The 13,234-nt window shown below is 36.4% G+C and overlaps 1 protein-coding gene across 10 annotated transcripts in view; it reads left to right on the top strand.

Annotated features, from left to right (window-relative positions):
• Positions 1-13,234, top strand: part of MAN1A2 (mannosidase alpha class 1A member 2) — a 209,322-nt gene that overhangs the window by 65,989 nt on the left and 130,099 nt on the right. For all 10 annotated transcript variants that reach the window (XM_070267135.1, XM_070267139.1, XM_070267136.1 and 7 more), the window contains exon 4: positions 11,666-11,784. In XM_070267135.1, the coding sequence (XP_070123236.1) occupies positions 11,666-11,784 (119 nt within the window). The remainder of the gene's footprint in view (positions 1-11,665; positions 11,785-13,234) is intronic.

The raw sequence follows: 13,234 nt of genomic DNA, 5'->3' as shown, positions 1-13,234 counted from the left end.
ATTTCAATTCTTTTAAATTAAGATTTACTCTATGACTCAGAATATGGTCTGTCTTCTTGAATGTTCTGTTTTTGCTTGGAACGAATGTTTATGTCATTGTTATTGGAGATAGAATGTTCTGTTGATGTCACTTAGATCCCATTGATTAATTAGGTTGTTCAGGCTTCCTCTATTCTTATTGATTTTCTGGCTGGTAGTTCTTTCAATTACTGAGAGAGGGGTATTCAAGTCCCCAGTTGTAATTTTGGATTTGTTTCGTCTTTCTGTTCGGTCAGTTTTTGCTTCCTGTATTTTGAGGTAAACTCTTGTTAGGTGATTACATATTTGGGATTGTTATGGCTTCTTGGTAGCACCACCAAAGCCCTAATACCAAAACCAGACAACAATATTACAAGGAAAGGAAACTATAGACCAGGTCTAATGTCCTTCATGAACATAGACACAAAAATCTTTAACCAGATCTTGGTAAATTTAATTCAGCAGTACGTAAAAAGAATTATACTTCATGACTAAGTGAGGTTTATCCTGGGAATGCATGGTTGGTTTAACATTTGGAAATTAGTCAATGTAATTGAAGTTATTTAGGAAATAAAAGAGAAAAAACATGTGATCATCTCAGTAGATGCAGAAAAAGCATTTAACAACACTCAACATCCATTCATGATAAAAACTCTCAGCAAACTTGGATTAGAAGAGAACTTTCTCAACCTGATTAAGGATATTAACACACATACACACACACCCCCCAAAACAAAACAAATAGAAAAAAATCCCCACATACTTGCTGTTGAAAGACTAGACACTTTCCCCTAAGATTGTGAATTAGGCAAGGATGTCTTTTCTCTCCTACTTCTGTGTACATTGTACATGAGATCCTAGCCAGTGCACTAAAGCAAGAAAAAGACAAAAAGAAGTGCAAATATTAGAAATGAGGAAGTACAACTCTCTTTACTTGTAGTCAACATGATTGTTCTTGAAGAAAAGCCTAGGGAATCAACCAAACAGTAGTAAGAAAGTACTAGAGTGAGTGAACAAATTTACTAAGAGTGTAGGCTACAGGTTCAATACACTGAGTAATATTTCTTTTTTTTTCCTGCTTTTTCTCCCCAAATCCCCCCAGTACATAGTTGTATATTTTAGTTGTGGGTCAGTAATATTTCTATATGCTGGAAAATAAGTAGTTATAAATGCAACTTAAAAATAGTATCATTTGCAATAGCATAAAAATATGAACTGTATGTGGATGAATTTAACAAAATATGTGCAAAACCTATACTCTGAAAACTGTGATTATTGAGAGATTTAAAAGGACTTAAATAAATGGAGAGATATGCCATGTTCATGAGTCAGAATACTCAATATTGTTGAGATGTCAGTTCTCTTGAAATTGATATTTAGATTTAAAGCAATCCCAATAAAAATGACTTTTTCATATGAATTGATAGGCTGATTATAAAATCTGTGTGAGAGCACAAAGCATGTGCAATAGTGAAAATAATTTTTAAAAAAGAAGAACAAAGTTGAAGGATTTACACTACCTGACTTGAAGGTTTACTGTAAAGCTGCAGTAATGGGGACAGTATGGTTTTAGCATAAAGATAGACATAGGAATCAGTGGAAAAGAGTAGGAATAGAACTGCACATACATGGTTAATTGATTTACAACAAAGGTGCTGAGGTAATTCAATGGGTAAAAGGATAGTCTTTCCAACAAATGGTGATAGATTATCTATACATGTTTGTGTAGAAAAATAATGAACCTTGACTCGTTTTTCAATGTTGTACACAAAAATTAACTTGAAATGGATCATAGATTTAAACATAAAAACTAAACGTATAAAACTTCCAGTAGAAAGCATTTGAGAAAATCCGTGACTTTGTAAGCAAAGTGTTTTTAGAATACAGAAAGAATAAACCATAAAAGAAAAAAATTGGTAAATTGAACTTCATGAAAATTAAAAACTTCTGCTCTCCAAAAGACATTAAGAAAATGAAAAGGCAAGCCACAGACTTGGGGAAAATGTTTCTGATACATATATAAGGATGTATTCAAAGTATATGAATAATTCTTCACCAAAGAAGGTCTATGAATAGCCAGTGAGCACATCAGTCGTGAGGGAAATTAAAATTCAAACCACAATGCAATATCCTACACACCCATAAGGATGTCTAAAATTAAAAAGACCGAGCATACCAAGTATTGACAGGGTGGTAGAATAACTACAACTCTCATACGCTGCTGCTGGCAGTAAAAAATGGTACACTCTGGAGAGCAGGTTGTCAGTCTCTCATAAAGTTAAACATAAGCTTATCATTACAGCCGAGCAGGTCCACTCCTAAGTATTTTCATGATGCTCACAAATGAGATCAAATAATAATTTTGTTTTTCTTGCTAAGGTAGGTTTTTGTATCAATGGATGCAGAATTCATAAATCGAATTTTAAGCTGTCTTTTCCAGTGTTCTATAAAAGTTTAAGTAGGAGTTATCATCCTTAAAATTAGAGTTTATTTTATGAAACTTCCAGAGTATGGTACTTTTTTAAATAGTGGGTAGCTCTTTGAAAACTTCTCAGTTTCCTCTGTTTCTTGGTCTGTTTGTTTAGACTTTCTGTTTCTGCTTTCGTAAGTCAAAATAATATCTATTTTCTTAGGAAATCAGTTCCATTCATATTTTCAAGTTTATTGGGAAGATATGACTAAAATGAGCTTTTTCTAGTTTTTGTGATTTCCTCTGTGTCTGTCTGTTGATGCATTCTCATTTCTTATTTGGTGTTTTTGTATTCCCATAAGTGCTTTTTAAAAATAAGTTAGTGGTGGATTTATTGTATAGTTCTTTTCATAGAACTATCTCTTGAAGTTATTATTTTAACGCTTTTCTTCATTTCTTTTGTTTTAATTGAATTAATGATAGGTTACAATCTTGTGAAATTTCAGTTGTACATTAATGTTTGTCATTCGTGTTGTAGGTGCACGACTTCACCCTTTGTGCCCACCTCCCCACCCCACCTTTCCCCTGGTATCCACTAAACTGTTCTTAGTCCATAATTTTAAATTCCTCATATGAGTGGAGTCATACACAGATTATCCTTCTCTCGCTGGCTTATTTCACTTAACATAATTCCCTCAAGGTCCATCCATGTTATTGCAAATGGAGTGATTTTGTTCTGTTTTGCAGCTGAGTAGTATTCCATTGTATATATACCACATCTTCTTTATCCATTCGTCTGTTGCTGGGCACTTAGATTTCTTCCATGTCTTGGCTATTGTAAATAATGCTGCAATGAACATTGGGGTACATAGGACTTTTGGGATTGCTGACTTCAACTCTCTGGATAAATACCCAGTAGTGGGATGGCTGGACCTTATGGTAGTTCTATTTTTAATTTTTTGAGAAATCTCCATACTGTTTTCCATAGTGGCTGCACCAGTTTGCATTCCCACCAGCAGTGTATGAGGGATCCTTTTTCTCCACAACCTCTCCAACATTTGTTACTATTAGTTTTAGATATTTTTGTCATTCTAATGGGTGTAAGGTAATATCTTAGTGTAGTTTTTTTTTTTTTTAAAGATTTTATTTTTTCCTTTTTCTCCCCAAAGCCCCCCGGTACATAGTTGTGTATTCTTCGTTGTGGGTTCCTCTAGTTGTGGCATGCGGGACGCTGCCTCAGCATGGTCTGACGAGCAGTGCCATGTCCGCGCCCAGGATTCGAACCAACGAAACACTGGGCCGCCTGCAGCGGAGCGCGCGAACCTAACCACTCGGCCACGGGGCCAGCCCCTATCTTAGTGTAGTTTTGATTTGCATTTCCCTGATGATCAGTGATGATGAGCATCTTTTCATGTGCCTCTTGGCCATCAGTATATCTTCTTTGGAGAAATGTCTGTTCATGTCTCCAGTCCATTTTTTGATTGGGTTGTTTGATTTTTTGTTGTTGAGTTGTGAGAATTCTTTATATATTCTGGATATTAAGCCTTTGTCAGATATGTGACTTGCAAATATTTTTTCCCAGGTAGTGGGTTGTTTTTTTGTTTCAATCCTGTTTTCATTTGCCTTGAAGAAGCTCTTTAATCTGATGAAGTCCCATTAGTTTATTCTTTCTATTGTTTCCCTTCTCTGAGAAGGCATGGTGTCCGAAAAGATCCTTTTAATACTGATGTCAAAGAGTGTACTGCCTACGTTTTCTTCCAGAAGCCTTATGGTTTCAGGTCTCACCTTTAGGTCTTTGATCCATTTTGAGTTTATTTTGGTGAATGGTGAAAAAGAATGGTCAATTTTCATTCTTTTACATGTGGCTTTCCTGTTTTACTGGCACCATTTGTTGAAAAGACTTTCGTTTCTCCATTGTATGCCCTCAGCTCCCTTGTCGAAAATAAGCTGTCCATAGATGTGTGGTTTTATTTCTGGGCTTTCAATTCTGTTCCATTGATCTGTGCACCTGTTTTTGTACCAGTACCATGCTGTTTTGATTACTGTAGCTTTGTAGTATGTTTTGAAGTCAGGGATTGTGATGCCTCACATGTTGTTCTTTTTTCTCAGGATTGCTTTAGAAATTCGGGGTCTTTTGTTGCCCCATATGAATTTTAGGATTCTTTGTTCTAATTCTGTAAAGAATGTCATTGGGATTCTGATTGGGATGGCGTTGAATCTGTAGATTGCTTTAGGTAGAATGGACATTTTAACTATGTTTATTCTTCCAATCCATGTACATGGAATGTCTTTCCATCTCCTTATGTCGTCATCCAATTCTCTCAGAAAGGCCTTGTAATTTTCATTATATAGGTCCTTCACTTCCTTAGTTAAATTTACCCCAAGGTATTTTATTCTTTTTGTTGCGATTGTGAATGGTATTGTGTTCTTGAGTTCTTTTTCTGTTAGTTCGTTACTGGAGTATAGAAATGCTACTGATTTATGCGAATTGATTTTGTACCCTGCAACTTTGCTGTAGTTGTTGATTACTTCTAATAGTTTCCCAATGGATTCTTTGGGGTTTTCTATATATAAGATCATGTCGTCTGCAAACAGCGAGAGTTTCACTTCTTCCCTCCCTAATTTGGATTCCTTTTATTCCTTTTTCTTGCCTGATTGCTCTGGCCAGGACCTCCAGTACTATGTTAAATAAGAGTGGTGATAGAGGGCATCCTTGTCTCGTTCCTGTTTTCAGGGGGATGGTGTTCAGTTTTTGCCCATTGAGTATGATGTTGGCTATGGGTTTGTCATATATGGCTTCTATTATGTTGAGGTAGTTTCCTTCTATGCCCATTTTGTTCAGAGTTTTTATCATAAATGGCTGTTGGATCTTGTCAAATGCCTTCTCTGCATCTATTGAGATGATCGTGTGGTTTTTATTCCTCAGTTTGTTGATGTGGTGTATCACGTTGATTGATTTGCAGATGTTGAACCATCCCTGTGTCCCTGGTATGAATCCCACCTGATCCTGATGTATGATCCTTTTGATGAATTGCTGAATTCTGGTTGCCAAAATTTTGTTTAGAACTTTTGCATCTATGTTCATCAGTGATATTGGCCTCTATTTCTCTTTTTTCGTGGTGTCCTTGTCAGGCTTTGGTATCAGCGTGATGTTGGCCTCATAGAATGTGTTAGGAAGTGTTCCATCTTCCCTAATCTTTTGAAATAGCTTGAAAAGGATAGGTAGTAAATCCTCTCTGAAAGTTTGGTAGAATTCCCCAGGAAAGCCATCTGGTCTTGGGTTTTTATTCTTTGGGATGTTTTTGATTGCTCTTTCAATCTCTTTCCTTGTGATTGGTCTGTTCAAATTGTCTGCCTCTTCTTGAGTGAGCTTTGGGAGATTGTAGGAGTCCAAGAATTTATCCATTTCCTCTAGGTTATCCATTCTGTTGGCATATAGTTTTTTGTAGTATTCTCTTATAATCTGTTGTATTTCTGCAGAATCTGTTATTTCTCCTCGCTCATTTCTGATTTTGTTTATTTCAGCTTTCTCCCTTTTTTTCTTTGTAAGCCTGGCTAGGGGGTTGTCAATTTTATTTATCTTCTCAAAAAACCAGCTCTTTGTTTCATTGTTCCTTTCTACTGCCTTTTTCATTTCAATAGTATTTATTTCTGCTCTGATTTTTATTATTTCTCTCCTCCTGACTTTGGGCTTCATTTGTTCTTTTTTCTCTAGTTCAGTTAGGTGTGCTTAAGGGTTGCTTATTTGGGATTTTTCTTGTTTGTTAAGATGTGCCTGTATTGCGATGAATTTTCCTCTTAATACAGCTTTTGCTGTATCCCATATGAGTTGGTAGGGCATGCTATCATTTTCATTTGTTTCCAGGTATTTTTTTATTTCTTCTTTAATTTCTTCAATGATCCATTGCTTGTTCAGTAGTGTGTTGTTTAGTCTCCACATCTTTGTGGGTTTCTCAGCTTTTTTCTTGTAATTAATTTCTAGCCTTATAGTATTATGATCGGAGAAGATGCTTGTTATTATTTCAATTTTTTTAAATTTGTAGAGGCTTGCCTTGTTTCCCAACATATGGTCTATCCTTGAGAATGTTCCATGTGCACTTGAGAAGAATGTGTATTCAGCTCTTTCAGGGTGGAGTGATCTATATATGTCTATTAAGTCCAATTGTTTTAGTTTTTCATTTAGCTCCACTATTTCCTTGTTGATTTTCTGTCTGGATGATCTGTCCATTGATGTGAGTGGGGTGTTGAGGTCCCCTACTGTTATTGTGTTGTTTTTAACATTTTCCTTTAGGTCTGTTAATAGTTGCTTTATGAATCTTGGTGCTCCTGTGTTGGGTGCATAGATGTTTATAAGCGTTATTTCTTCTTGATGAAGTGTCCCTTTGATCATTATATATTGTCCCTCTATGTCTCTCTTTCCCTGTCTTATTTTGAAATCCACTTCTCTGATGTAAGAATTGCAACACCTGCCTTTTTTCCCTTGCTATTAGCTTGAAGTATTGTCCTCCACCCCTTCACCCTGAGCCTGTGTTTGTCCTTGGGGCTGAGGTGTGTTTCTTGGAGGCAACAAATTGTTGGATCTTGTTCTTTAATCCATTATGCCACTTTCTGCCTTTTTATTGGAGAGTTCAATCCCTTCACATTGAGAGTGATTATTGATGCATGTGGACTTAATGCTGTCAATCTGTCGCTCATTATCTTGTTTTCCTGCATTTCTTTTCCTGTGTGCTTTAGCCTACCCATTTAATACTGCAATTTCTTATGCTGGGTTTCTTAGATTTTTCCTTATTTATGATTTGTGACTCTGTTCTGTACTTTATTTTAGTGTCTACCCCAAAGCTTGTATTTAGAATCTCGTGTATAATATAGTCTATTCTCTGGTGGGCTCTTACTTACTTGGCCAATACTGATTTAGACCCTTTGCTCTTCCCCTCCTAAATAATTATTTTCATTTCTTATTCCAACTCGTGTAATGAATTTGTAGTTAGAGTGACAAGATCATCCTTGCTTTGGTGGTTTCCTTACCTTTACCCTAATGCTATAGTTGAATATTTGCTATCCTGTTCTGGTTCTGTCCATCGGTCTCCCTAGTCTGTGTATTGTGACCCCTTTCTCCCTTTTTTCTTTTTTCAGGTATGAGAGCCTTCTTGAGGATTTCTTGTAGTGGAGGGCTTTTAGTTACAAATTCCCTTAACTTTTGTTTGTCTGGAAAAGATTTAATTTCTCCCTCATATTTGAAGGAAATTCTTGCTGGATAGAGTATTCTTGGCTGAAGATTTTTATCTTTTAAAGCTTTGAATATGTCACTCCATTCTCTCCTAACTTGTAAGGTTTCTGTAGAGAAATCTGCTGAAAGTCTGATAGGGGCTCCTTTATAGGTTATTCTCTTCTTTTTTCTTACTTCCCTGAGTATTCTTTCTTTATCTTTCCTTCTTGCCAAGTGTACTACTGTGTGCCTTGCTGTAGGTCTTTTTACATTGACAAATCTAGGAGATCTGAAAGCTTCTTCTATACACATTTCTCTGTCAATCCCTAGATTTGGGAAGTTCTCTTCAATAATTTCGTTAAGCACACTTTCTGCTCCATTTTCCTTTTCTACGTTCTCGGGAATTCCTATGATCCTTAAGTTCTTACTCATTGAATCCACTATCTCTCGGAGATTTTCCTCGTTTTTTTTAATTCTTAGTTCTCTTCCTTCCTCTGTCTGGAGCCATTTGGCCTGTCTATCTTCAATTATGTTAATTTGCTCTTCTGTGGTGTCTACATGGGTATTCAGGGAATCCGTATTCTGTTTTATCTGGGCCATTGTGTTTTTCATCTCTAGTAATTCTGTTTGACTCTTCTTTATGATTTCAATCTCTTTTGTGACGTAACTCCAGAACTCATTGGCTTGTTTCTCTATCTTTCTCTCTACCTCATTGATTTTTTTGATTATAGCTGCTGTGAACTCATTATCACTTAGTTTACCTAATTCCAAGTCCTCAGGACTTAATTCTATGTTTTTATTGTTTTCCTTCTGGTCTGGGGCTTTTATAAATTGCTGGATGGTAGAGGAGCGGTTTTTTCGCATAGTGGTAGAATTCGGTTGCAGTTACAGCCTGTCGCCACTAGATGGGGGTTGAGAGCCGCATGTTCTGAGCTCTGTGCCTTTGGGCAAGATGGCCACAACCAGTAGCTTTGATGGGAGGGAGGGGCTGCTATTCTCCAGTGCCGATCTGGATTCAGATCAGTTCTGTTCTCTGGTCTCCCGAGGCCCTGGGTTTATGGGGTCCCCGCAAACGGAAGCTTTCCCTCGTCAGCGGGTTTCCAGTGAACCAGCGGCAGGAGTCCTCGATGATCCCCCGGTACATGGCCCCTCCCCCTGCTCCTTCCCGGAACCCCGCAGCAGTGATGGCAGAGTCTAGCTGGGGGAGCGACCTTCTCTCCTACCCATTCCAGCGCCTCTGAGGCTGTCAGCAACGTTTATGATCTCCACCTTCTTGGTATTGTAGGTCTCTAACATGTTGGCCTTAGATTTATTCTCTGAAATTCAGTTTTTCCAATCCTTTGTTGTATTTTGGAGGGGAGAGAATCCAGGGTCACCTCACCCCGCCATTTTGCTCCCCTTTTCTTTATTTCTAATTCATTAATTTCTGTCTTTAGTTTTTCTGATTCTTCTAGTCTGTTGTTCAAGTTTATCATTCTTTTTCTTACTTCCTTTGTAGAATGTTGTCACTTCAATTATTTTCATTTCTTCTTATTAAATAATATACAATTTCAAGTAGGAGTTTTTCTCTGAGAACTGCTTTAGTTGATTCCTATGTTCTCATAATAAATTTTTATAAGTGTTTTATATATTCTGCAATGTCATGTTTCACTTCTTATCTGACCCACGGGTAGTTTAGACCTTTTAATTTTTTCCAGTTGAAATTTTGAGTTGTCTAGGTAAATACTCATAGTGCCAGCCAGTAATTTCAGTTTTGCCTTTTTGGTCCTTGGGCTTTAGCTCGTTGCATGAACCTCTCCTTGTGGAACTAACCAGAGTGGGTACAAAATAGGTGGGTTCAGGCCTTGTTCCATTCCGGAGTAGTCAGCACTTTAGAGGAATATGCACTTAGAGGACTAAATAAATAACTAGAGAACTGAGAAGCATAACTACCTATAAAAACTGAAATAAGAACAAAAATAGGTATTCTTAAGGATTTAAAATAAACATGATAAATGTTTTGGATGAAATACTGATAAAAAGAGATACATATTCAAGTGATTATTCAAAAGATACGGATATATGGATGATTAAATGTCTTGATAAAGTTTTTATTATCTTAATAAAAAGCTGAGGAACAAGAAAAGTAACAGGAAACTATGTCTGTAATAAGCCGGAACAAATGTTCTAGTTAATAGCAACATGAAGGAAACTGAGTGAGGAGAAGACCAAGGAATTCATCAGCGTATGGTGGAGCACTTGTCTTGTTAGAAGGAAAATGTACTTATTGATAAGTTGAAGAAATTATTAGGAGCATATGAACAAGAAAATGTGATGTAAGTTAAGGACAACCATTATAAGAACAAATTTGTATAGCTTTAAACCATCAAAAGAAAAGACTATTTACCCAGTAGAAAAAGGAATGGAAGAAAAAAGGAAAGAAAAGAAAGAATAGTAAATGGAAAAATATGGACTAAGTGATGTCGAATGCTGACTCCTAAAATATCGCCAAGGTAACTTGTTGATAAGACAAAGCTTAGTTTAATGCTTACTATGTTAATGAAGACCACTACTTCACCAGAGCCTTGGTAGCCTGTCAGACAAGAAAGGCCAAAGTTGAGGTATTTATTGAGATTTTAAGTCTAGTTTAACATGGACCCTTCAGTTGGCTGGGGGGCAGGCAGGATCGTTGGTTATGATTGGGTAAGGATGATGGTATAATAATTTAGGATTGGTAAGTGGAGAATTTAGAGGCAAGAAGTTCATAGGTTTAGAGTGTAAGCCATCATTTGGTACTTTCTGTTGAGGAGTTGCTGGGTCTTTAGGAAGTTCCTGGAACGAACAATAAACTTATTTTGTAAGTTTTATCTTTCTGGGCAAGTGTCTTCTGGAACAGTAAACTCATGTTGATGAAGACAGTATAATAGTAAAGTTATGTAGATAGGAAACTGTGTGGATGATTTTATTCTCAGAAGATAGAAATAATAATTGCATTTCTTGGGTTGGGGAGGACCCATCTGCTCCCAGTTATTTATTTTTTACTATGCTGTTAAATTTGTTTTGCTAGTATTTTATTCAGGATTTCTGCCTTATATTCATTAGTAAGGTTGGCCTGTTTTCTTGTCATGTGTTTACAGTATCTAGTTTTGATATCATTTGGACCAGCTTTGTTGAATTAGTTCCTACCTTTCTGAAATATTTCCTTTAAGATCAGGATTATATCTTTCTTGAAGATGAGTAGATCTTATTAATTTGATTTTCTCTACTCACATTTTGTTTTATGACTTACTTTTTCAGTATGATCTATCTGCTTTTTGATTGTTAAGGATTATTATAGTTTTTGTTCCACTGTGGTTTTCTAGCCTTGCTGTATTTTATTATTATTTTTAAGTATATCTTTTGCCCTTTTTATGAGTTTGAACTAGAAAAGCATGGTTGTCTTAGGACTTATTATCATCTTGAACCACCCTCCCCATTTCTTGAATTAATCCTCTTTTTGTACCTGTCTCAGTTGAGTAGACAGATAGCTCATATTCTGACCAGGAAGAAAATTGAGGAGAATTATAACTTTGGTTTTCCTTTATCTTCCTGTTAGATATCAATTTGTCATCTTTAGGAAAATATATTAAACAATGTATATTATCTATTCTTGTGGAAAAGTGAACTATGTTGGGTATTCTTTTTGGTCCTTATATTTCTACTTTGATTTACTTTGTGTATATAAAAAATTAATGGGACTGGCCTGGTGGCGCAGTGGTTAAGTTCGCATGTTCCACTTCTCGGCAGCCTGGGGTTCACCGATTTGGATCCCAGGTGTGGACATGGCACTGCTTGGCAAAAGCCATGCTGTGGTAGGCGTCCCACGTATAAAGTAGAGGAAGATGGGCATGGATGTTTGCTCAGGGCCAGTCTTCCTCAGCAAAAAGGGGAGAGTTGGCAATAGCTAGCTCAGGGCTAATCTTCCTCAAAAAAAATAATAAATAAAAAAAAATTAAAATAGACCTTTTACAAAGGCTATCTTTTTAATTTCAGTTTTCTTCCCCCAAATATAGGAAGTTCACAAATGGGTGCCACCATAGTAGATGCTTTGGATACCCTTTATATCATGGGACTTCTTGATGAATTCCGAGATGGGCAAAAATGGATTGAAGACAACCTTGATTTCAGTGTGGTGAGTATACAATTGATAATTTCTTAGATTGACTGTGAAAAGACACAGTGTCTAACAATAGTAGTTTTGAGCATTATACTAGCAATTTAAGGAAATCCTAAGTCCCCTTTCTTCTTTTACTTTTCTTCCCCTAATCCTTTGAGGCACTGTGTTAAGGCAATAGTTAGGGAGAAAAGCACATTGAATTAGAAATATCAGGAAACCATAAAATACTTTATAACTAATAAATATTTTCTTAATTTTTTGAAGACTCAGTGATTTAGCACAGCTTTGATGAGCCTCCATAATTAGGCCTATGCCCATCCTTCCAGCATTTTGGCATAACTGTCGAGTGGTACTGCTTAGGTTTTGAAGCTCAGCACAGCTACAATCTAGTGCTACTTGGGAAAGTTCCTTATTCTTCCTAAACCTGTCATAAAATTTCTATCCCATTACAATATTGTGAGGATTATTTGAGATAATCTGGTACATATTAAGTGTTCAGTAAATGGTATCAATTATTTTCATTATTATTAGTCTTCACCTAGAAGATGTGTGGGCTGTTTTGTCTTATTCATTATCACCTTCCGTGATGTTTGTGTTTGCTCTTCCTTCTGAGTGGAGTCAGAAGTCACTCCTCTCTGACTTTTTCTCTTTGGCTGACTCAGCATGATTCAAGTTGTGATTTAAATCCATAATTATTTCTTCTCTGATGCCTCTCCTGATGCCAAGGTAGATAAAGACTGATTACTTTCTTTTATATTATTTTAGTATTTTGGACATATCTCAATTAGAGCAGTTTTTATTATCAATTAGGTTTAGGTTTGGCTGTGAATGGTGGAAAATCCAACATAAAATAGCTTAAACAAGATAGGTGTTTTTCTCTCTCATGCAGATCAAGTACGGAGGTAAGCAGTGTAGGGCCGGTGTGGGTCGCTCCTTGAGGACCAAGGACCTAGGATCCTTTGTCTTGTTGCTCTGTCAGTTTCATGGTTCAAAATGGTTCCTCAGGAGAAGGTGGATAAACCTTCCAGTTTCAGAAAGGAGGAAGGGACAGAGGAAAGATATGTGACTGTTCTTTTAAGAGCACTTCTCAGGAGTTGGTTGCGCCATTTTTGCTTGTATCCTCCTCAGTTGGTCTTACTCATATGTCTCCACCTTACTGTAAAGGGAGACTGGGAAATGTAGTCTCTTTTTTTTTTCTGGATAGCTACTTAGCCCTTATAGATTGTGCTTTTTGTATTAAGAAATCCCTACTCCAAAGTCATGAAGATATATTCCTATATTTAATTCTAAACGTTTTAAAGTTTCGCTTTTGCGTTTAGGTCTTTAATCTATATGAAATTGATTTTGTACGTAGGGTGAGATAGGCAACTATTAATTGCTCATAGCACCATTTAATTCTCTACTTTTTGTACATGCCACATTAGTCATATTAGTCTATTCTTTTCTACTGACTTTTCTCTTTATC

The sequence above is a fragment of the Equus caballus genome, chromosome 5 (genome assembly GCF_041296265.1).
Source record: "Equus caballus isolate H_3958 breed thoroughbred chromosome 5, TB-T2T, whole genome shotgun sequence".
NCBI lineage: Eukaryota > Metazoa > Chordata > Mammalia > Perissodactyla > Equidae > Equus > Equus caballus.
This window is presented reverse-complemented; position numbering and strand designations above follow the sequence as displayed.